General features: G+C 34.2%; 1 protein-coding gene across 4 annotated transcripts in view; it reads right to left on the bottom strand.

The window, feature by feature from the left end:
- The window catches only part of ATG10 (autophagy related 10), a 316,201-nt gene that overhangs the window by 166,362 nt on the left and 124,513 nt on the right, over nucleotides 1-25,326 (bottom strand). For all 4 annotated transcript variants that reach the window (XM_031967128.1, XM_031967131.1, XM_031967124.1 and 1 more), the window contains one exon: nucleotides 19,945-19,983. In XM_031967128.1, the coding sequence (XP_031822988.1) occupies nucleotides 19,945-19,983 (39 nt within the window). The remainder of the gene's footprint in view (nucleotides 1-19,944; nucleotides 19,984-25,326) is intronic.

Raw genomic sequence — 25,326 nt, 5'->3', positions numbered from 1 at the left:
ATGTACGTCAGCAAGAATGTGCACAGGTCTGGAAAATACTGTAGATTTATTCAATATGCTTATTTCAAACTTTTGGAGGTTGAAATTGTGGAGGACTGGGACATGATTTTAGTGTAGTACCAAATAGATTTTTAAATTTTTTAGAGCTAAAGATTTCTGATTCTACTACATCAAGGTTATGACATTTGTCTGAAGGGAAAGAGTCAAGTTAAAAGCTAAAGAAGAAAAATTAAAATAGAAAACCTAAGGGAATAATTTCTATTACTAACTGAAGGCTAGGTAAAAATATAACACCTATATCACAAATTTCAAAATATACAGCTATACTTAATTGTTTAAATGATACATTCAGAATTATTTTCCAACAGAAAATTATTAGATAGTTTAGTTATATGATAAAGAATTTCAGATAGGAATAAATCAAATTGATAGTACTGTTGCTCTCCCTTTATATATGAATTAGCTATCCTACTGAAAAGATGAATGTAAAACAAATACATAAATATCAAATCACATTTTTAAATTGAATTCTATGATAGTTTCAGATATATGTTGGTATGGAAAAAATTTTGTAGCAAGTTTCCAGGCAAGTTCCATGAGAACTACCTCAGGAATAATGACAACTGTCAGATTTTAAAAATTCAATAAAATTAGTGAAAAATACCAAAAACATCCTCAAACTCCACCACTCCCAAATTCCAAAGGACAAATTTCAAAACCTGTGGTCAAGGCTGCCTCAGGACATGCAATGTGACTGGGCTGTGACTGGGCTGTGACAGGTAATGAGACCAAAGGTGAGAACAACTAGGATCTAATTACTAGATCCAAGTAATGAATTGAAGATGGTATGGCCTCTCATTAGAGGCCAAGTCAAGAGACAGAAACTGAAGCTATGGCCTGTGACACAGGTACCTCCAGATCCAAGAGCAATACTATGGAAGAAGTCAGAGCCTTGCTCCAAGCAATTTCTCAGATAAAGATTACAGTAGGAGAAGAAGAACAAGAAAACAGTTAAAGACCACAGCAGGATTCATTACACAGCCATAGCCCCCTTAGCAAAGAATATGGGAAGGGAAAAGGCAGAACTCCAATCTGAAAACTAAGACTAAAGGCAAGAGCAAAAATACAAGAAATTTCCTGACAAAATGAAGAAATATTATGGGGTTAAGAGAATCTCAATCCAAATGAGAGAATAAAATAAATACACAATAATTTTTAGGACATCAGGAAAAAAATATATTAGCCACAAGGATTCTGAGACTGCCTGGTGGAAATAAAGGAAGAGATGAAACAAGTGATAAGGAAATAAATCAGAGCTAATGCCAGATAGTGAATAAATAGATAAGAACAGATGTTAAATTTTATTGATATTGTCAATACCCTGAAGAAGAAAAAAAAAAAGAAAGAAAAAAACAGAAATTCTTAATTCAATGATACAGCAAGAAATATTAGAACAAAGTAAAAAAACTAGAAAAATTAAGACATGGGGAGCACTTCACTGTATCATGCCAGCCAAAAAAGGGGAAAAAAATTATGATTAAAATTTTGGTTATTAACCAAAATCAGGTAATAACAATAAACAAACTTACAAATTATGGTTACCTATAATTTTCTACTTCTAAGGATTTTGTTGTTGATGTTTGCTTTTTTATGTAAGGATTTCTCCCTTAATTAAACATCTTAGAATATAATTTTGAGCCTGGCTACCAAGTTGAAATATCAGATGTGTAAACATAACTACTGTTGTCTACACAGTAATACGAAGGCAGAATATCTTGTTTAAATGATTAGCTTTAGCAGTAAAGAGAAATATAACATGATTATTTTGTCCTTATTTGAAACATTTTGCCAGTGTTCTTAAATATTATTAGTGGTAATCATTCATTCAGTGTTGGAATCCTAGTGTTAACTTGAAACAAGGTGATAACTCAAGATTGATAACTCCTAGTGTTAACTCAATGGAATTGATACAATGCTTGTATTCACATCTTTACTCATTAGAGTTCAAAAGTATGGGAGATTCACAAAGTTAAATTTGTAGCTTTGTGAATTCACACCTCCCTTAATCCCTTCCTCGGAGAGGGGGTGTCAACCTTTGGAAGATGATATATAAGAAATAGACAGAGGCTTGGTAGAGAGTTCAGCTAAATCAGATTGAGAGGGGAGCGTCAAGTAAGTTCAGCCAGAAGCCCTCTCTCAGAGGCAAGAGAGATTCATTGCAACTTTCACCTTGGTGCTGGCTGGAGGCTGCAGAAAGCAGAAGCAAAGGACAAAGCTGCAAGAGCTCTTAGAACCAAGGAGAGAGAGAGAGAGAGAGAGGCCTCTAAGAAAACTAACCTGGCTATTTTGGAAGGAAAAAATAAACGTTTGGATTTTAATCAGCTGGCTGCATCTTGGAGTGATTAATACTTTTAACCAAAACCAAGGCTGCCTCCAGAAAAACTCACCAAGAAACCTGCTCTCAGAGAGAACCATTTATATTATGAAAAAGAAAAACACCACAATTCAGTTATTAAATATTCAAAGAAAATGCCTTTTTAACGAGTCTACTTGTGACTAACTTTGAGTATGTTACTGCCTTAACCCTGTTGACTGACTGACATCAATACAAATATACCTCCATAACCTGCATTAGTGATATCTGTAGAAGATCTTTTAAAAGACTGAAAACTTTTTTAACTACTGAAGACCATTGTAGTCACTTTCCAGATTTGACCACAATTGAAGTTTTTGAGCAAAATAACATCTGTCATAGTATGAAGAATGTCAGATAACTATCAATTTATCAAATGAAAAATTTCCACATGAATGTGTGCAAAGACTGACCTTTATTGATGGCATTGTTCAGCTGGTAATTATAACTTCCAAAACATTTCATTTTTAAAGAGATAGCAATTTTTTTCTAATCAAAACGCAAAGGCAGCTCAGGTGTTACAATGGATGAAGCAATAAACCTCAAGTCAGAAGACACAAGCTCAAATTTAGCTTTGGCGTTACTTATGTCTTAGACACTGGCAATGGGGCTCTAGGCAAGTCATTTAATCTCTCTGTGTCTCACTTTCCTTAGGTATAAAATCAGATAATAATAGCACTTACCTCCCAAGATAGTAATGAATAAAAAAATGAGAAAACATTCATAAAGCACTTCACCTACCTTAAAGTCATATACAATGCTAGTTGCTATTATTATTATAATATTAGTGTCTGAAGGATATCAGTGGAGAGAATCAATATCAAGAAGGCACTAACAGTAAGGAGAACGGGGAAAGGCTTCTTGAAGAAGGTGAAATTTTAGCTGATACTTGAGAAAACCAGGAAATTTGGGGGACAGAAGTGAGGAAAGAGAGAATTCTAGGCATGAGAATAGCCAATGAAAATTCCTGGAATCAAGAGATGAAGCATCTTACATGAGCAACAGCAAGGGGGACAGTGTCACCAGATTGTAAAACATTTGAAGGCAATAAAGGTATAAGAAGACTAGAAAGGTAGGAAGAAACCAGGTTATGAAGAGCTTTAAAAGCCAGAAGATTTGTATATACATGGAATGCAGAGGGCTGAAACTCTTGAGTCGTTGCACTGAGGTCCGTTCAAGCACTTAAGGCTAATTACCCATTGGACAATACTCTATGGGCATATGCTGGGGGAATGGCCCTTCCCACTATCCTGTGCTGGCTCAATGATTGGTGTATACAGAGGATTGTAGGAGGGACTAGGGGGTGGAGTAAGACTGGTCAGAGTCACTCTTTGGTGGTAGAGGAGGGAGAAGGCAGTTGCAGATATTCTGCTTCCATCCTGTTCAATCCTGTGTCTAGGGACCAAGAATAAAGCCTAAGGACTTTTGCTTATCCTGACTGGCTGATTCTGGGGTGCTAGCGCAGTCCTCACAATGAATTCCCAGAAATAATAGGTAATCGCTAATTCATTTAATGGGAGACAGGTCAGACTTGTGCTTTAGAAAGATCAATTTGACAGCTAAATGGAGTTTGGACTGGAATGGGTAAAGAATTGGGGCAGTGAAACAAGTCAGAAAGCTATTGCAATAGTACAGGTATAATGTAATAATGGCCCACACTAGGGTGGCAAAAGTGTCAGAAAAAAAAAAGAGAAATATATGAAAGACCTTATGAAGGCAGAAGTATTAGAACTTGGCAACAAATTGAAAATGGGGTGGAGGGTTGAGGATGGAGAATGAGAAATCAAGGCTGACACCTTAGTTAAGAATTTGGGTATAGAAAGTCTTTTCAAGGAGTTTAGCCATGAAAAGGAGTTATGGGACAATGACTAACAGGATTAATGATGTTTGTACAAAGTAGAGAAGCAATTAGTAAACATGGAAAAATTGGTGAGAGAGGAAGAAGAAGAAGAAGGAGAAGGAGAAGGAGAAGGAAGAGAAGGAGAAGAAGAAGGAAGAAGAAGGAAGAAGAAGAAGAAGAAGAAGGAGGAAGAAGGAAGAAGAAGAAGAGGGAGGGAGAGAGGGAGGGAGAAGAAGAAGGAGGAAGGGAGGGAGGAAGGGAGAGAGGTAGGGAGGGAAGGAGAGCGAGAAGGAGAGGGAGAAGGAGAGAGAGAGAGGGAGAAGGAGAAGGAAAGGGAGAGGGGGAGGGGGAGGGAGAGAAAAGAGTAGGAGGAATAAAGTAGGCAATATGTTGGAGAAGCTGGGATGGAATGTGATCACTTGTGCATGTGGAGAGATTACTCAGCCAGATGAAAGGCCACTTCTTCATTGAGACAGGAGGAGGAGGTAACAGATAATACTAGAAAGCATCTGAGTGAAGTGAGATGAGGAAGGGAAGACAACAAGGCGCTCTCAGCAAATGGCCTTGGGTTTTTTTTGTTTTGTTTTTTTTCATGCGAAATATGAAGCAAAGTTCTTAGCTGAGAGGGAGAGGCATGGAAGGTTTGAGAAGAGATGAAAAGATTTGGAAGAGCTGCTATAATAAGTAGCATAATTGATTAGGGAGATTTCACATGTCACCTGATTCATTAGATGTGAATGGTTTGATCAAATTGTTGTTGCTGGAGGGTCACAGAACAGCAAAATCATTTTATTTCAGTTCAGTGTTCAGCAAATTAGTGTGCTTATATAGGTTCAGGTTTATATTTCAATTGAAGTTCTTGTTTAAAATTTAATTAAATTTAATTTGAGTTCAATCTATATTACTTCATTGCTTTTACATGATTCTTATTTTTGTTTTATTTCAATATTGTTTCAATATTTCCAGAGCACAAATGTGCTATACAAAAAAGAAAACCAATGAAATCCAGTTAGCCTAACTAAAGATCACAAATCTGGAAAGGACTATAAAAGTAATACAAAACAAAATGAAACAAAACAAAAGAGAACATTGTCATGTGCTCAGCACAACATCAGGGAGGATTCAAAATATATAACAACAAATTACCATTTCAAGAAAGTATATATATATTAGTAGAAGAAGTTATATTCATGAGTATCCATCTTTTCTTTACTTCTTTGTAAATTGTTCTTTTGTTCCCTGCTGCTCATCGTTTTTACTTTATTCTTTTTTCCCCTTTTCATTGTTCCCACTCCCAAGCAGACTATATTTAAGAAAGAATATATTTATATATACATATACATATACATCTCCACACATACACATCTCCACCCATACACATATATGTTTCCTATCTCTGCTAACCTGTTTAATTCTGTTCCTAATGCCTTGCTATTAACCTTCCCCCCATCTTTGGATCCATCCCTGGTCTTCTTCCTACATCCTTTGCTTTCCCATCTGCATATCCTTCTCCTATTTCTTCATAGATTTTGAAGGCTGCTATATTCTTCATGGTATATATGGAGTGTTGCCTATTTAACTCATTCCTGATGTAAGTTTTCTGAATTCTGAGAGCTCCTCCCCATCTGTAATGCTTCTATGTTTTGTTTTGTTTTGTTTTGTTTTTTCCTGAGGCAGTTGGGGTTACTTGCCCAATGTTGCATAGCTAGGAAGTATTTAGTGTCTGAGGCCATATTTGAACTCAGGTCCTCCTGACTGGTGTTATATCCACTGCACCAACCAGCTACCCCTTCTGTGTCTATTCTTCCTCTGTACCTCATTTATTTAATCTAATTACAATTTTTACTTTAACTCTGCCCCAGTCTTTCTTTTGAGCTGCCCTATTGTTGATGTCAAACTTAAACATATGCTATACATTTCCCATATTAAAAAAAAAAAAAACAATTTGTCCATATTGAGTTTCTTAAAACTGATTTTTGATATTGGCTCATAAATGTTAAATTTTCTATTAAGTTCAAGTTTGGTTGATAGAAAGTCCTGAAAATCTGCAAGTTCATTGAATGTCCATCTTTTCCTTCAATATTATAAATAATTTTGCTGGTTATGATGTTTTTGGCCACAAGCCTAGTTCTTTTGATTGTCGGTTGATATGATTCCAGGACCTGTGGTCTTTTATTGTGGCTGCTGCTAAGTCCTATACAATTCTAATTGTTGCTCCAGAGATTTTTGTTTTTCTCTTGTTTCTTGTAAAATTTTTTCTTTGATCTGGAGGTTTTGAAATTTAGCAATAATATTCCTATGTGTTTTCCACAAAGGATCTTGTTGAGGTGATGATAGGTAGATTTTTTTTCTATTTCTACTTTCCCTCATGTATTACCACTCTAGGACAATTTTTTTGGATTATTTCTTGCATTATTGTGTCAAGATCCTTTATTTGTTCACAACTTTCAGGCAGTCCAATTCTTATATTTTCTCTTCTTGATGTGTTCTCCAGATCTGTTGATTTTCTTATATTTCACATTCTCTTCTATTTTTCCACTTTTTATAATCTGTTTAGTGATTTCTTGGTCTCTCATAGCTTCACTAGTCTCCCCTTGTCCAATTTCTAGTTTTCAGAGTTATTTTCATCTTTGAGATTTCATCTTTGAGACTGTTATCTCCTTTTTTTAGTTGGTTAACTTTTTTTTCCATAATCTTCTTATTTTTCTTGGATGATTTTTAGTTTTTCCTCAATGTCTCTCATTTGATTTTTAAATTCTTTTTTTTTTTTGAGTTCCACAAATTCCCTCTGGGCAGGGAGCCATTTCATATTACTCTTTGGGGTAGAAACTTTTTTTTTTTTTTTTTTACTTAAAGTGTCCTCCTCTGGAGATGAATTCTGGTTTTACCTGTTCCCATAGTATGTTTCTATGGTGGAGTTCTTTCTTCTTGTGGGAGGATAGTATCTCTGGGCTTTACTTCAGTTCTCCCTTCTGACCAGGAAACCCAAACCAAGGGCCCCACCCTCCAGCAAGTTCCCACAGCCAGCAATTTCCCTGGTCCAATGCCTCCACACACACTTGGTATGCTGGGTCCTTCTTGCCCAGGGCTGTGTCCCTGCAGCACAGCTGGGCCTGGCATTCCCAGTCAGCTGAGGTTCCCTCAATCTTCCCAGACTCAGATTTCCAACTGCATATGCAGTTCTGGAGGTGAAAGTTTCTTGGTTCCTGCTGAGGCTCCAGCCAACCCAGATCACCCCAGGGGTCCCTAGTTGGTGTTTCTGTAGAGCCAGCCCAGAGGTGTTTGCACTTTAGACATGTTGATACCCTTCCAGGTCTTTGGATCTTCTCAGGTTTTATCTGGAGGACCCCCTGTTCTGCCCTAAGTTGTCTTGATTTTTTTTTAGCAGTCTATGTTTGCGCTAAAGCACAAATTTAATCTGTTTGTGGGAGATATCTGGAAAACTTGAATTTTACCAACCTACTCTGCTATATTCCCAGAATCCTCCCTGACTTCCTCATTTTATAAATTTTTATAATTTTATAAATGAGAAAACTTCACTTCAGAAAGGTAAACGGACCTGACCCAAGTTTCATACATAGTAAATAGAAGCCACAAGGAAGACTATCTTAATAAGTACTACTATTAAATCTAAGACTTTGCATCATATTTATCCTTCAGCTGCCTAAGAATTTCTATAAAATCTGGTCAAATCTGATAAACCAGAAAAAACCAATTAGTCACAATAGCTACAATTTGTCATTAAGTTATATTACAGTGATACAGAACTGATGTATTGTTACTAGACAAGTGAACACAAGCATTAGCAATAATTAAAAGAAAAAAATGCTCAGTTCCAAATAAAGTGTTATAAATTAGTTTTTATGTTGCTTACTGGTATAACATATTTCATTACTATAAATATTATTTGAACTCTAGGGAAAAAACAAGTTAAAGAAATTTTCAAATTTTAACAAATTTTGTCTTGATGTCTTAACAAATCCTTGAAAATAGCAATTTTCTAAATTTTTCACTTTTTATAATATATAAATATATGTAATAATATATAATATATAAATTTTCTAAAATTTTCTAAAGGTGAGAACTATAAGTGGGAATATCCAAACCCCTTCCCTGCAGTTGGCTTCTGGAGCCCACAGTAAAAGAAACTTTCCTGCTCATTGCTTAGTGAGGTCATCTAAAAAGCAGCAAAATCAAGACATAATGCCAAAATAGTAAAGAAAACCTTAAGTAGATTTCCTTCAAACCAAAGTACACTCTTTCTTTTCTGTGATACTTTTATAAAGAAGCAAACATTTTCACTGCTTTTTTGGTCTTTTATAAACTGTTGATTTTCTTTCCTTTTTGTGTATCTGACCACAATAAAAATGACACTTTTATTTGAGTTGCCTCTGGATAATAATTTTTAAACTAAGTAGACACAATTTTTGGTCAGCAAATTTAATATCTTAACTTGAGGATTTCAAGGTATAATTAAAGATTAAATTAAAAATAATATTAACATTCATGTAAGAAAAGAATCAATTCATATAAGTTTTCCTTAAAATTTCTAAAATGAAGCTAATCTGTAGTTAAGGTTGATAGTCTTTTAATGTGGATCTATTTTAAATTCTGCCAGGACTTCTTTAAGTAAATATAGTACTATAATTTAAATAGCCTAGACCTTTTGATAAACTTTTCAGCAAAATTGAAATAATTATGAAAAGCACTTTCTAAATACATTGATATTTTATTACTGAATCATCAAGTCACTGTAACCTTTGATCTTGATTCAGGACTACTTGCTTTTTAAAAAATGAAGTGTGTTTTTTTTAAATTTAATACTAATATTTGTTGGAGTCATTAATATTTATAATAAAATAATTCTTCATGTTTTTATAGTATTGTAGTATTCTTTTATTAGGAAATTCAGGGCTATAGAGAAATCTATTTTTGTCAAATTTGTGATACATATAATGTTATTTTAGATACAACTCATATTTCTGGTGGGAGATCTTCTATTATACACTTCAATGGATCTTGATGAAATGAATACTTCCTAGAAGAGTGCAGATTATGGCCCAGTTATGCCTTTTCTTCCTGAGCAATTCTTATTCATGTCCTTCCATAAATCTTCTATGGAACAACTCTTATTCATGTCCTTCCATAAATTACTTCCATGAAGGCTTCCATAGAGCCTTCCACCCAAAAGGCTAGAAGCCTTCCTCTAGGTCTTTTAATATTGCATGAGTACAAATGTAACACTTGAGCTATCTGTCTGCTATTTTCTCTCCAACCCACTTCAAGACTGACCCATCTCTTTTTCTGTCCATACATATCCCGAATGTTGTTCCTTACAAACCTTATTGCATATAAGTCATCATAGATAATGTGCTACAGCCTATTCATATCAACCATAATTTTTTTTCCCCTTGCCCTCTGGGTCAACCATAATTTTGATTCTTCAAATGTGTGATATACCATGATTTATAGATATATAAACCACTAGAAAAATACTGGTGTTAGGAAGATGGGTATTTGTTTCAAGGAACAAAAACCTTAGATCAATGAACATGATGCATGATTTGCCAAATTCAGTCCAGCACACTCTCTTTTTACTATTCAATTATATGCCTAACTCACTGGCCAAACCTAGTATGAAAGATAAATGTAACTGATGGATTAATTCAGTTGATGGTCAAACCAATGGTACATAGTACAAAAAATTGACATTTTTGATTTACTTAACTTTAACGAGGTCAAACTTTTTTAGAGTGATTATGTATCTTAAGAAGGTCTCATAGTATTCTGAAGCTTGAAGCAATACAATGTTACATACAACCAAGACTGGAAGACCTCACCATTTAAAGAGACCAAAAATACATAAAAGAAATTGATGAGGGTGATATAATTTTTAAATAATTGAGAGATCAATTCTTAAGGTGTATATATACTCAATGATGGCAAAATTCATATATGGCACTATCATCCAAAAGGGGATTCAAAATACATTAACAAATACCAAACATATGCCCAGTTTCTCTTCTCTCTAAAATCTTATGAAAATAAACTACACTTGAATTGATGGCATCCTGAATAAATGTATAAGAAGAGAACAGACATTTTACAAATTCTATTTTATAGTACAACATATCTTCAAAATCATAAAATTGATGAAAGGTACAGACAATGCAAAATCGTATTGTACTTATGGTTTATTGATTATAAAAATGTATTTGATACTATAGAGCAATATACTGCCTAAAAAACCTTCTCCTTTAATAAAAGAATCTTTAAAAGATGACAAAATAAACATCACTTTGATAATTTATCATCATTGCTCTAAAATGAGCCATAAAACAGCAATACATACACTCACTAGGATGTAAGCCTTTGTCATAGAGGATGTTTATCACAGAATCCTCATGGGAAAATGATTGTCTATAACTGGGGAACTCCTCCTGAAGCTCTTTGCTTCTGGGTGACATTATACTGATAATATTAAGCCCTGGAATATTGAAGAGCCTCCTAAATATGATAATCTATAGTCACTCAAAGAAAGTTTTTACAACTTTTTGTAAATAACATTATATGCAGGAAATGAATTGCAAAGAACATTTTCCAGAGTAATTCTAGAGGAGTTCTGGGGGTGGAACTAAGATGGCAGAGTGAAGCCAGGAAGCTGCCCGAGCTCTCCCAGGTTCTATCCAAAACCATATGAAACCAGGAATCTGAACAGAATCTAATGGAATGAAACCCTTCTCTAGTTCAAGATAGATTGGAAGGACTTCAAGAAATGTCAGTGGTGTTCAGCCCAGCAGAGTCTGGGAAAGCCAATTCGAGGTCTTAAACATAGCAGATCAGCAACTGAGACCCTCAGTCCTAGCTCAGTAGCAGAGCAGACCGGTGGGGCAGTCCTAGCTCAGAAGGGAAATTCTGGGAAACTAGCATGTTTCCTGGAAAGAACAGGTAAAGCTACCTCCTGCTGTGAGCAAGACCCAAACACAAGGGGCTCCTGTGCTCAAAGACATGGCTCAGTGCTACACAGGATGTTTGGGGCATTACCCCTTTACCCCAGGAGCAGAGCTCAACCATCACAAAAGAGATATTTATTAAACATAACATAAAAGATATTTAACATATACTTTAACATATTTAACATGTATTGGACTATATGCCATCTAGGGAAGAGAGTGAGAGGAAAGAGGGGAAAAGTTGGAACACAAGGTTTTGCAAGGGTCAATGTTGAAAAATTACCCATGCATATGTTTTGTAAATAAAAAGCTATTTAAAAAATAACGTATCTGAGGCCAGACTGGGACTCAGGTCCTCCTGACTTCAGGGCTGGTATTCTATCTACTGTGCCATCTAGCTACCCCAAGATGGCAATTACTTAAAAAATACAATTGGCCTAATGCAAAAAAAAAAAAAATCCTTGAAAAGTAGAATTAATCAAATGGGAAAAAAGATACAAAAACTAATTGAAGAAAATCACACATTAAAAACTAGATTTGGGCAAATGAAAGCTAATGACTCTATGAGACATCAAAAATCAGTCAAAAAAACTAAAAAGAATGAGAAAATGAAAGAAATGTAAAATACCTCACTGGAAAAATATGTCACTATGTCACTCAAAAAAGTTTTTCCAAATTTTTGTAAATAACATTATATGCAGGAAGTGAACTGTATATGCAAAAAAAAAAAAAAAAAAAAAGCCTGGATAGCATTCTTCAAGACATCATCAAGGAAAATTGTCCTGATATACTTGAACCAAAGGGGAAAATAGTCATTGAAAGAATCTATCAATCACTTCCGTAAAGACATCTCACAAAAAAAAAAAAAAAAAAAAAAAAAGGAACACTCTTGCAAAACTCCTGAATTATAATTTCAAGGAAAAAATACTACAATTTGCCAGACAAAAACAATTCAGTATCAAGGAGCAACAGGAACTGGTAGCTTCTATAATAAAGGATTAGAGAGCCTGGAATACCATATCTCAGAAGGCAAAAAACCTGAGATTACAACCAAGAATAAATTATCCAGAAAGACTAAGCATCATCTTTCAGGGGAGAACTTGGATTTTCAATGAATTAAGAGGCTTTCAATCATTTCTATTAAAAAAAAAAAAAACTAAACAGAAATTTTAATCCTCAAACAAGATTCAAAAGAAGCATAGAAAGGTAAAAGTGGAAATAAATAAATAAATATATATATACAATATAAAATTTAAAGATTAAACTGTTTCACTCCTGTATGGAAAATGATATCTGTAACTTCTGAGAACTGTATCTGTTACTGGGATAGTTAGAAAGTGCATACATGGACAGAGGGTGTGGTTGTGAATGGACTCTGATGTGATAGTAGATAGTAGATAGTAGAAAAAGACATTAAGGGGTAGGTAGAAAAAGATCTGTACTGGAAAAAGAGGAAAGGGGAGGTATAATGGGACAAATTAGATCACATGAAAAGGTGCAAAAGACCTATTACAATAGAGAGAAAGAAGGGAAGGGAATGAGCATTGTCTGAAACTTAATCTTATCAGTTTTGGCTCAAAGAGGGAATAACTTAATCATTTAGTTGGATATAAAAATTTATCTTTCCTTATAAAGAAGTAGGAGGAGAAAGGGGAAAGAAAAGGGAGAGGTTAGATAGAAGAGAGGGCAGAAACAGTAAGAGAAAGGACTAGGATAAGGGAGGAAGGGTGATGGAAATTAGAACAAGTAGAGGGCAGATAGGTTAGAAACAAAACACTATTAAGAAGGGACTAGAGTGGAAAGAGAGAATAAAAGTATATATAGGGGAGAAAATAGGATAGAGGGAAATTCAGATCTGATAATCATGACTGTGAATGTGAATGGGATGAACTCTCCCATAACATAGAAGATAATAGCAGAGTGGATTAAAAAACACTATCCTACAATATACTGTTTACAAGAAACACATTTGAAATAGAGAGATACACACAGAGTAAGGGTAAAAGGCTAGAGCAGAATTTATTATGCTTTAGCTGAAGCAAAAAAAAGCAGGGGTAGCAATACTGATCTCAGATAAAGCAAAAGTAAAAAAAGATCTAATTAAAAGAGATAAGGAAGTAAACTATATCTTGTTAAAGGGCACCCTAAACAATGAAGTAGTAATGATACAAAATGTATATGCACCAAGTGGTAGAGCATACAAATTCTTAGAGGAGCCAGTTACAAGAAGAAATAGACAAAGAATTGGAAAATGAGCAAATGCCCATCAATTGGGAAACTGCTGAATGAGTTGTGGTATATGAAAGTATTGGAATATTATTGTTCTATTAAAAAATGATGAACAAGTTGATTTTAGAAAAGCCTGGAAATATTTACATTAATTAATGCTGTGCAAAACAAGGAAAACCAGGAATACATTGTACATAGTACTAGCAAGATTGTGCAATTATCAACTATGAAAGATTTGGTTTTCTCAGTGATTCAGTGATCTAAGGCAATCCCTCTGGATAAAAAAATGCCTTCTGCATCCATTAAGAGAACTACAGATTGAATGAAAATCAACACATGCTATTTTCATTTCTTTTTTCTGTTTTTTTAATATTACATTATATATTACTATATTATAAAGTGCTTTTATTCTCTCTCACCCTCTTCCTTTAAAAAAAAAAAAAGAGTCCAAATTTTTAGCAATAGTATTCTAGTCATTTACAATTGTGAGCTATGGATTTATTGTTATTTGTTCTTCATTTCAAAGGGGCCCAATGGCATTGCAGATGAAGTTTTGATTTGTTTATGAATTGGACTTAAGTGAGTTAGAGCTGCATAAAGTTATCAGCTTCACTTTCTCTTCCAGTGTCACTGAAGTCCAATAGCAAAACACAAGTCAAGATGACTGGCAATGGCCTGGAATGTAAGAAATAGCTTTAGCATCTTTGATGCCTGATCAAACTCTAAGTGCTCCACAGTGCCTGCTTCAGCTACCTTCATAACCCTTGAAACAAACAGTTCTCATCTGCCCATTCTGTCAGGGAATGCTTGAAGTAGACATCTCCTTCACTCATTAAGAGGTCTGATGCCCATCAGTTACCCTCAACCTGGTTCAGCCCATCTGCAGAGGTGTTTTACAGGAGTATGGGCCTTGCACATGCTATTGCTTTTTGGAACCCACAGATGAGAGTGGGTTGAAGGTGGACATCAAACAGCCTTGAAGAGGGCTCAGCAAGCCCTCACATGAGAGGCCATACTCACTGAACATCACATACTCCCTATGAACTATGAATACTACAGTCTCCAAAGAATTCAAGTTGAAGGGTCACCCAAAAGGTAATAGGGAGACCGGGGCTTTGGTGGGTTTAAGCAAACTGCAATATACCATGTAAGAGAAGCAACAAAAAAGGATTTATTCAAAGATGCAAGAGATGGGTGGATGACTTATCAAGAATGAGTAATAAAACCAACAGACAACTCAAACATTCCTCTAGTACTTACACAATGCAAATAAATAAATAAGAAAAATTCTAGAGCAACAGTTTTTAACTTGTGGTCAGAAAACTACATATGTATGTAAAAATGTGTATGTATACAAATACTTATGTACCTAACCTACATACATGTGTATTTATGTATGTGAATATGTACACATGTTTATATACAAAGTCCAATGTGTACATGTATGGGATTGTCCAAGAGGACCAGCATCTATGGTACAAAGGCTTGCTGCTACCTTTTTTGGGGGTGCTTTCCAATTTTGATGTCCACTTGTCACTTAACTCTCACCTGTGGTTCCAAGAAACTATAGGAATTAAAAGGTCCAAATTCTTATAAAACTGTCTTGGCAGAAAGGCTAAACCAGATTGAGGGCAACCAAAAAACAACCTCAAAGCCATTGGTGAGTTGGGGAGATGCCCCAAACATGTAAAGACTTACTTTGGTGGAATGGGAAAATGAGCACAATTTGTTCAAATGAGCCACAAAGTTGGCTAAAGTAAGCACCATGGAGCAGTTAAAGTGTGGTAATTATGGAAGAAACCAAGGTCATCACCAATTAGACTTCAATGACTCTGGAAGATAGAGTAAGGCTAATAACTCACTATTCTGCCTCACTTAAGTCCCATTAGTGTACAAGTCAAGACATCACCTAAAATCCATTGTTACTATCTTATTGGTATGGCAGGCTCTGTGGTAGAGCTATTTGGACTTGTATTGATTAATCACAGTTGGAAATACTGTACCCTAAACTCAACATCATTAGTCCTCTTCAAAAATGAAGTATAAACTACAATATGTATGTGTGTGTGTGTGTGTGTGTGTGTGTGTGTGTATACATGTAGAGAAGGAGTGATGAACATAGCTAGATAAATCTACATAACTAGATTTCAATGTTTCCCTTTCTAATCATATGTAATTCACTTTATACATTTAAAAACTGGTTTCTTATAAGAAAGTCGTAGGTTTTACCAGATTGCTAAAGGGTTCCATGACTCCCAAAAGTTGAAACCTTTTGCTCTAGAAGATAAATTCTGGCACATTGTGTGGACTAATTTTAAGTATTTACAGAAAGATAAGGATAATAATCATACAAGATAAAAAGCCACAGATTGATCATAATATATGCAAGATAAGGAAAAACTCATACCAAAGAGTCACTAATACAGCTGAACTACTGATTTAGAAAATTAAGATAATAATATATATAAATATAAATATAAATAATTGAATAAATAATGCAGAGATACAAGATGCAACTTTGTTTGTTGATTTTTTTAAAAAAAGTTTTCTAGAGCCAAATGAAGACTTCAATGCATTAAAAGCAAAAGCCATCCACATAGAAGATATATATTAAAATAATAATAATTCCTTAGATATAATAGATTTAACTTTTTTCAGAAACATCACAAGGAGACTTTATGCTTGCCAAAACATAACAATGGTGTATGACTCAACAGGGCCAAAAGGAAGAAGCCAACATGTTTAGATTTGCAAAATTTTAGAAATGACTGTATTACCAAATCTTCAAAGAGGAATAAGTAGTAAATTAATGGCACTGAAAATATAATTAGTAACCAAAATCTCAAAGTGCAAAGAAAAAACTTATGAAATTTTAAAATAAATACTCAAAAAAATCTGGATGCCAAGGAAAACATGAAATAATTGTTCTCTTTTCCCTTTATAAATTAAAGAAGATGAACTAAGTCTTTAGCAAAATACAAAAACAAAGGTGAGAGTATTAGATCAATTGAAATCTAAGTAGTTAGATCAATTTTTTTTAAATAATAAGATTATAGTTCTGGCAAAAATTCCACTTAATTAAGTATGGGTCATAATTCTGACCATTAGTTAATAATAATGTTTGTTGAGATATTATCCCAAATTTGAAAAGCAAAATTGTTAACAGGTTGCATTCCAGATTAGACAGCCAATTTTTGCCAAGAATACCTTAATGCATTAAGGAAGGATAATAATCACCAGAGTAAGCTGTAGTTTAATTAAAGAATCGCTAATCTTCAAAAACAAGCTGACTAGGAAAGAAGATCTCTAAGCTAATGATCTTGCTTCCTCCCCTTATCCTGCTTGTCCTCACTTCAGCTGTTAGAGTTCCACTGTTGCCAGTAACGTACACATATGTGAATGTAAACAGAAGTTATCACACAACAGTATTCAAATATTTGCTAAACATACACACCTCCAATCTTAAAATTTTCCTCTTTAAATAGCAACAACAGAAACAAAGAGAGCCTTTACTGGTAGGGAAGCTTCAGTCATATCCTTATTTTTTCTGCTTTTCTAAAAGGAACAAGAGTCATGTTTGTAATGTCCAAATAAAGGACTATAGCCTTAAGTTTAAAAACAAGAGCTATATTTAAGTTTTTTAGTACAGTGCATAATTTGTTCAATAACTACACATTCCCCTTAGGTTCAAATAGTTAGTCCAATCACCACAGTGGGTATTTTGGATTTAGTCAGAGTCAATATGGTAGTCACAGGATGATATATCTTAGGAAAGAATTCTTTGCTTTTATTTGTTTGTTTGCTTTTAATATCATGAATTCTTTTTGGCCTTCTAGTGAAGCCTATATATGGGCTCCTTCTTGAGGATGTTTTTAATTGCCTAAACTAAAATATAGAGAATTGCAATGTAAACTACTACATTAAAATATAGTTATCTAAATTTTATTTTTAAAAAGTTCATGAACCCCAAGTTAAGAACCTCTGATGGGGATTAAAACTGGCCTTTAATCTTAGTAGTGTTGAAATATCTTTGATGTTATGTATATGCTATCTACCCTTTCTAAGTGATTCTCTTAACAGCAGAGATAACCAAAATTTACACCTGCAAGACCTGAAATCTCATTTTTGCGAAAATCATCTGACAAAGTAGACAATACCTTAGAAATAGTTGTATGGGTGCACTTGTTTGTTCTCACAGCAGTGAGTAAAAATATTCCAAATGCAGACAGACTGGAGAACGATGTTTTTCTAGTCTTTATTTGACTATGTAATAATATCCATGTGATAGCAGATGTACCAACCAACATTTTGATTTGGAACCAAAGGTAATGTCTTTGGTAAGAAGCTCTATGTCTGAGAAGGATGAGAATACAAGAAAAGTCAAGAAATTCAGCACAAAGAGAGAAAAAGAGGAATAGGACTGTTTTGTTTTGTTATTTTTAATCTCTTTTGAAGCTTCCTATTTGGGGATGTTGTGAGGCTGCCCATGTGTGAAGCCACTAAAGAAGTCATAAAATCCAAAGCATCACCATTTTGATTTTTCAAATTCTGACCCTGTTACTGTTCATTTTCCTGTTATTATTTTGTTTCATGAGCCATTGCTTCTCTGTGCCTGGCTATCTATAGAAGTAAATGAGTATGTAAGTGCAGGGTGAAGTTAACGGAATCATTTTGAGAAAAAAGTTAAAGCAACTGTTTGCTGCCTACAACATGAATATTGGCTTCCTGAGCAAGCCTGCTGCCAAGAGTGATGTCAGCAATTCAGCAGATTTGTCAGATAATCAAGTTGTAGCAAAAGAATAATGTACTTTAAGAAAAGCCATAGACTAATTTTTACCTGTAAGTATACTGACTATTCACTGTTTAAAAAAAAAAAAAAATTCTAAGAATCTTTAACTTGTAAAGATAAATTTTAGAAAAACTAAAAATGAACCTAACTGAAAAGGAAATAAATAGCAGCTCTCAATGAAATAGCAAATTAATATTTATCATTTGTGCCATGTTACTGAAACTCAACCAATAACACAAGTAAATTTCCTATCCTAAAAGAAAACTGTTTTGTCTTCAAAAAAATCATTCATCAAAAATAATAAATTGATCTACAGAATTATCTCTGGTGGCAATGTGACAAATACTATGAAATATTATAATATGCAACTTTCACTCACAAACAATAACTTTAAAAAAAAAACCTGAAATTCGTCAGTTAGAAGTCTACTTCCTTCCTTCCCTTTCTCCTATCCTCTCTCCTTCTCTTCTGTCCTCCTTCTCTCCTTTCCTCCCTCTGTCCATAGAACGTATTATACCATTCCTACAGCTGCTCTAAAAAGCATTTTTTTCTTTTGCACCTCTGAACCCTCCCAAGATTTCTTGGGGTTTGCTGGCTAGATTTATTTCTTAAGGACCAGGTCTTAAAGCAAAACCAATCTGATTCTAATGAGCCACCAATAGGTTCTAAGCCAAGCCCCTTTCAATCATTGGTAGGGTCCATATTGACTCAGATTGAATGTAAGTAGCAGTAATATCTGCTTTGGACAGAAATCCTGAGGTCTTACCCTCCCATTCATTTATTTATTTAGATGGGGGGGGGGGGGGGGTAGGTAAAAGAGGAGATTCTTTTCCTCTACTGCCACCTAGCCTCAATCACTGAATGGCCATTGATTGCCTCAGTCACACTGAGTTTGAAGACTTTTGAAGACTTCAGCTTAAAAAAGGTCAAGGTCTCCCATTGCATCCAGGGCCATCTCCAGTAGTTCTGATCCATGTCTAGCCACTGGACCCAGACAGTTCTGGAAGGGAAAGTGAGACAAGTGACCATGCCCAGGCCTCCCTCACTTTAATCCAATTCACTCACATGTTACAGCATCCCCTCCCTAATGCCATTGTCCTCTTTGGGAACAAAGGACAAACAACAACTTATATCACTCTCATTTCTCTTCCCAATTTTTACTGTACCATTCAACCACTTTGGAAAAAAATTTGGAATTAATAAGTAGACTAAAATGTCTCTACTCTGAATTAGAGATTCCATTATTGGGGCTTATGCCCCCAAGAAAGCCACCAATAAGAAGAAAGTGTCCATAAAGTATAGCAACTCTTTTTGTGAAAAAAATTAGAAACAAAGTAATTCTTATTAGTTGGGGAATTGTTAAACAAATGAATCTAATTTTCCTTTCCTCAAAAAAAAGGTCACTTTGGAAAAATTCAAAATTTTCAATGAATTTGGCACTGCTCTAATTGGGAATTTTTAAAATTGTTGTGAATATCTTTTCATGGTGATAGCTATTTTTATTAGTTATAACCACAGATTTTTCTCCTAGAGTTTACAACTATAAAGTATCTCATTATATATGAAAATAGGAAAAATTTGTGAAGAGCTTTTTAAAAAAAAACTATAAGTAAATATCTCAATTTAATAAGATTAGATTTTAGAGCACCCTTCCCATCTCCGAAAAAAACAAAAACAAAGAGTAACACTACTAGGATAGAATATAAAAATCACTACTTACCAAATTCAGGTCGCTATTCCTGGCTCCTTCATCATCTTCCTGAAAATAAATAGTTTTTCTATTAGTTTAGGAATTTGTCAATTAAAAAAATGTAATTACATTACTTAAGTTCAATAAAAGATTGTCAATTAGATTTTCAATGCAAAATTTATTCACAATTATCATTTTAAAGAAGAAGCACAAAGTAAAATCTTGACGTCTATCAGAAAGAAAACATTATAAAAATAATTGAGACTAATTGAAGCATTTTCAGATAAAATCTCAAAAGGACCTTCAAGATAGAAGCTGCCCACAAGACAAGAGGTTAATCAAGTAATTGAAGAAAGCAACCTCATCTTTCCTGATTGCTTATTTGCTGAGATATTTCTAGTTGCCCCATAATGAAAAGGTATTTGAGAACTTTTGTGTTTCCATATACTTTAACAGCTTTTCATTAAGGGTTTTGTTTTGTTTTTTTAACTTATCTCACAATTATCCTACTGGGTATAAGAAAAATGAATACATCTATGTTAACTGTATGACATCTGAATACAATTCATCTTGATTCTACTTTCTGACTTTTGTAGAGTCTATATTAGATGAAGGGACTCTGAAATTTTTTTACTAAATTACTACAGTGGGCCCCACAGAGAATGAGAACGAGAGTAATGTCTTTTTTACAAATAGGAACTAAAATTAGGAACTCAGAGAATAAGATGTTGGATTCTCAAATCAAACACCAAAGATCTGGCACATTGTTCCCAGAAATTAGAATATGACTTGTTCATTTTTTATTCTGAAATCGGGTCATTCAACTTCTTCACTTTTTATTCTTTTAATATGGACATTTTATATTTTTGTAAATATTCATCCATTTCATTAGGTTGATGTTTAAATGATACTTAGTCAAGCAGAATAGTTTATAACAATTCCTTTTATTTTTTTTTTTTATTGTTACATGTTCTTTTTCATTTCTGATATTGGTATTTTGTTTCTTTTTATTCAAACTTGCTATTTTTCCCCCTATGCTTATTTTTGTTTTTTTGTTTGCTTTCAATTTTATTAATCTCTTCTTTGATTTTCAAAATTTCTATTTTGATGTTTAATTAAGGTGGTTTTTTTTTTTAATTTGTTGGGTTTTTAATTGGGGCCCAATTTATTGATCTATTCTTTCATCTTTTTTGTTGATTCAGCCTATCTGTCCCAGATAAAAAGGATGTTACTGTCATTCACATAGATGTTCTAACCAGAATGGCCTTCTTGCTATTATACAAATACACGTCTCTCCATATATCTACATCCATCCTTCCATCTCCATCTCACACAGGTTATTGCTGCTGCCTTTAGAATTCAGTTTCCTTCAGGTTTAGCTTAAATACTGTCTTGATCCTTTTCTAATGCCCTCCGCTACTAATACCTCCCATCCCCAACAAACAGCCTTCCATTTACTTTATGTTTTCTATGTATTTAAATAATGTCCCTTCTTGGAACTATTCTCCAACTTTACTCTCTTGGGCTCCAATTTAGGTCTTCCAGGGAGCTACTTCCTCACCTTTAAAATACTGTGTGGATCCACACTCCTAAAAGTAGAATTCCTGAGCCTGTTAACAGGTTGATTCAGTTAATAGACACCAGCAGCTTAAAGTATTTACTGAGATGCTATCATAAGAACAGTAATAATAAAACTTTCCCTTAATAAATCTAGGCACATTCTACCACAAGGACCTACAGAATCAGTGGGATTAGTGAGCACACACCTAGATTACTTCACTAGAAAGACATAAAACTACAAAACATATACCATCTGCCTCTAGTACTAAAGAATCTCTGCATCCTTTCTCATTTCCTAACATTCTAATGCCCTCTGAGCACAGTGCTTTTGCTAAGCTAGTCACTCAGCTCCTAAAACACATCACACTCCAGAGATACGTCTCTTATCTTTGGCTATGTGTTTCTATGCCTTGCTCCTTTTAAAGACATCATCACCAATGAGGATAGGAGAGTAAAAGAGAACTCCACTTCCCTGCTCCAGCATGAAGGAATAAGCACTTTTCAAGTGTGTTCTTCCTTCATAGTGGCTCTCTTCTAAGCTACCAAGGATCAGGCTCCTCAAAGTTTTCTCCTACGTTTTCAGGCTCTTAAAAAGTGTGCCTCATTTTTAAAAACAGTCATTAGGAGGATGGCTAATCATTGGTAAGTCAATAAACAGCTGTACTCTAAATAATGAAAATCATTTTTGAAGTTCTTTATACCTTGTAAAGCAATAAGAATATAAAGCACTTCTCCATACTTCATTTAATGACTTATTACTAGTCTTTGTTATCTGTCCTTTAAGTTCTATCATTTCCCAGACTAAATTTCAAGGACTATAAGTTCCTTAGGGACAAGGACAATTGTTTTGTCTTTTTATCTCCCATTATCTTGCACATATTAATAAATATTTGTTGTTTTGTCTGATGAAGTTGGCAAAACTATGTTACTATTACTAAGACATACACTTCCCATTGTTTTTCTAACACAGTGTATAAATTCGGGCTGTTTCATTTCAACTAGAAAATCATAATCTAGACTAAAAGAGAATAGAGGCTATAGTCTAAAGCCTTTATTTTAAAGATGAGGAAATGAAGGCCCAGGAAGTAACTTGCTCCAAATAGTGGGAATGCTATCAGAGGAATGGTTTGGCCCTAGATTTTTGGTCTCCATAGTTAATAATCATTACACTGTAACACACGGCCTCCCTTTCACATCTTGTGACCAATGGCATGCATCTGTGTGAATACTATCTATGGCTGGCCAGAGATAAGGGTTCAGTTTATGGCCATTAAACAAAGCTAAGAAAATAAATTCACACAAGCCAAGCTCATCCCTTTGCCTTCATTAACTGAGTATTCTAACTACCTGAGCTAATCAGCCACAGTCTATAAGTTCCTTTGACAGGAATCATGTCCTCATTAAACCACTGAGTTTAGGTGATTCTAATTTTCCTTTCTCTGTAAAGTACTTTCCTATTTTGTATTCTCCTGCATGATATATATGTGAAGAGAGTATTGAGTAGGCATCTGTTCCCTTGGTGAGTCTCTTCTGAACTAGATCCATGAGAGAGAATCCCTTTAGATTCATGATAGTGGCTAAGTAAATGTGAGAGGGATTAAGAGGGTTAGACTTAGCAGGGTTATCAACTGTTTTCAGTTGCCACATGTGCCATTAAGAAATCCTCAAGTTCCTTAAACAAACTATTGTGTAAATTGAGAGAAGAGGAGGGGGAAAATTAGGTTCAACAAATGTTAAATGCCAAAAACAGCAAGCAAAATTCATCCTGAAATAATCCTGTTGCAGTTTTTTGCCAAGTCTATTGTATTTATAATAGAATATATTGCATATTGCTATAGAACAGTGTAACTAAACAATTTAACAAATATTTATTAAGGTATTATGCTAAGTCCTGGACATATAAAAATTAAAAGGGTCACTGTCAATGCCCTCAATGAGTTTTAAGTTTCTATTCTGAAACTTTTATAAACATTGTAGTCTCTGAAATCATAGGGTATTTTCTCACTAATGTGAAAATATCCTTTTTCTTTAAATGTAATAAACCTACCACTTCTGAAATATTTCTTTTTCTTAAATCTTCATTCAGTTTCTGCCATTGAAATCCTTTAACTCCACTTCTGACTCAATCCTCTTTCTTCAGTCCTTATTACTTTACACTTATGGTGAGTAGTACAATAGGTGTAATTTAATGAAGGTCAATGACAAAATGATATAACTTCTCTTCTATATCCTTTATTCTTTCTTCTCCAATGGAGTCACCAAGTCTCAATCCCATTTTGATTATGCTTTCTGTCATTTATTTTTATTTGAATTTCACACAGTGTGAGAAAACCACTATATAACTGTTCTTTAGAGCTGTCTAAAAAGTTTAGAGTGGTTTTTTTTTTTAATAGAGAAAAAAGGGTCTGGCTTCTTTAAAGAAATACAACTTTAGTATGACAACAAATTTTAAAATCTTAATAATTAGCAAAGAATGATTATTATTAATTTAGTATTGATAAACAAGTGAAATAAGAAGTTAACTAAGTTAATAAGGAAACTTTTTTTCAATCAGAATGATGGTACTTAACATATCTTCTAGTGAATATAAAGAAATACTATTTTGTTGGGGGAGGGGAGAAGGTTTCCTCAGCTTTTAAATTTCTGATATAGGAGGGAAGGAAATACCAAACTACTACAAGAAAGTAAGAAGCTTAATAGAAAAGATGATTCCTCTCACTTAGCTATAGATAAATTAGTAACTGAAAAACCAAACACTAATTAGCAGCAAAACCATACTTTAAAAGTCTTCTTATTTAATGTAAGCAGCTGAAAAAGGCAGGAACTTTTAATACTTTGGGTACCAGAAATTCGTTAAGAAGCCAATAAACAAAATTCCAGAGCTTGCCAACATTTAGAAGCACTTTAGTGAAAGTAAAAATTCTGGGTAGCACTTGAGTTTTAATGAAATGAAATAATTATTTTGATTTATTTATTATTTGATTAACCTCTTGTCTTGTGGGCAGCTTCTATCTTGAAGGTCCTCTTGAAATTTTATCTGAAAATGCTTCAATTAGTCTCAATTATTTTTATAATGTTTTCTTTCTGATAGGCTTCAAGATAAATAAATCAAAATAGACTGAGATTTTGGAAAAATAGAAAAAAAGTCATTTAAGTTTTAATGAAATGAAATAATTAAATTGTAATTAGGACTTTTTTTTCTATTTATTTATTTATAAAGGAAAAGTAATAATAAAGAGTAATTGAAGAAAGCAACCTGTTTCCACCCATCTCTTCCATTTACACTTGGGGGATATACCCAGTTCCCCTTTCCTGGAAAGGTTAACCTACCAAGAATAAAATCAAAGTACTCTGAAGGGGGTGGGAGGGGAAGGGTGCAGACAAGAAACTACATACATCTCTTGTCTTTCTTAAAGCCCTACAAAGACATTATGCTATATGGAGGGAACAGCTTGTTATGCCACAGTTTCCTTTAATTGTTCTGCCTCAGTTTCCTTTAACTGTTCTGCCTCAGTCCCCCTGATTGAAACCCCCCCCCCCCTCCTGACCATTAGAATGGATATAAATTAGGGCTGAGAGCCCTGACCATTAGCATTCTATAAGAGCAGATGGCTCATCTCAAATACCTAGCTGGCACCTTTTATCTCTCCTTCAAGACTTCCTGTCTCTACTTTGATTACCTACTTCACTCCCAACTTATAGGGACTTATGATCATTCCTGTTTGAACCAATTTTATGGTTCTGGAAATTCCCATTCACCAGTGCTCACTTCACCCTGCCTTTGTCTCCCTGATAGCTGGAGTCTATAAAAATCTCTGCAATTCTTCACTCCCTACATACTGCTTTGAGACT

This window comes from Sarcophilus harrisii, chromosome 1 (assembly GCF_902635505.1).
Source record: "Sarcophilus harrisii chromosome 1, mSarHar1.11, whole genome shotgun sequence".
NCBI lineage: Eukaryota > Metazoa > Chordata > Mammalia > Dasyuromorphia > Dasyuridae > Sarcophilus > Sarcophilus harrisii.
The sequence above is the reverse complement of the archived record's forward strand: the minus strand, read 5'-3'. Positions and strand labels throughout refer to the sequence as shown.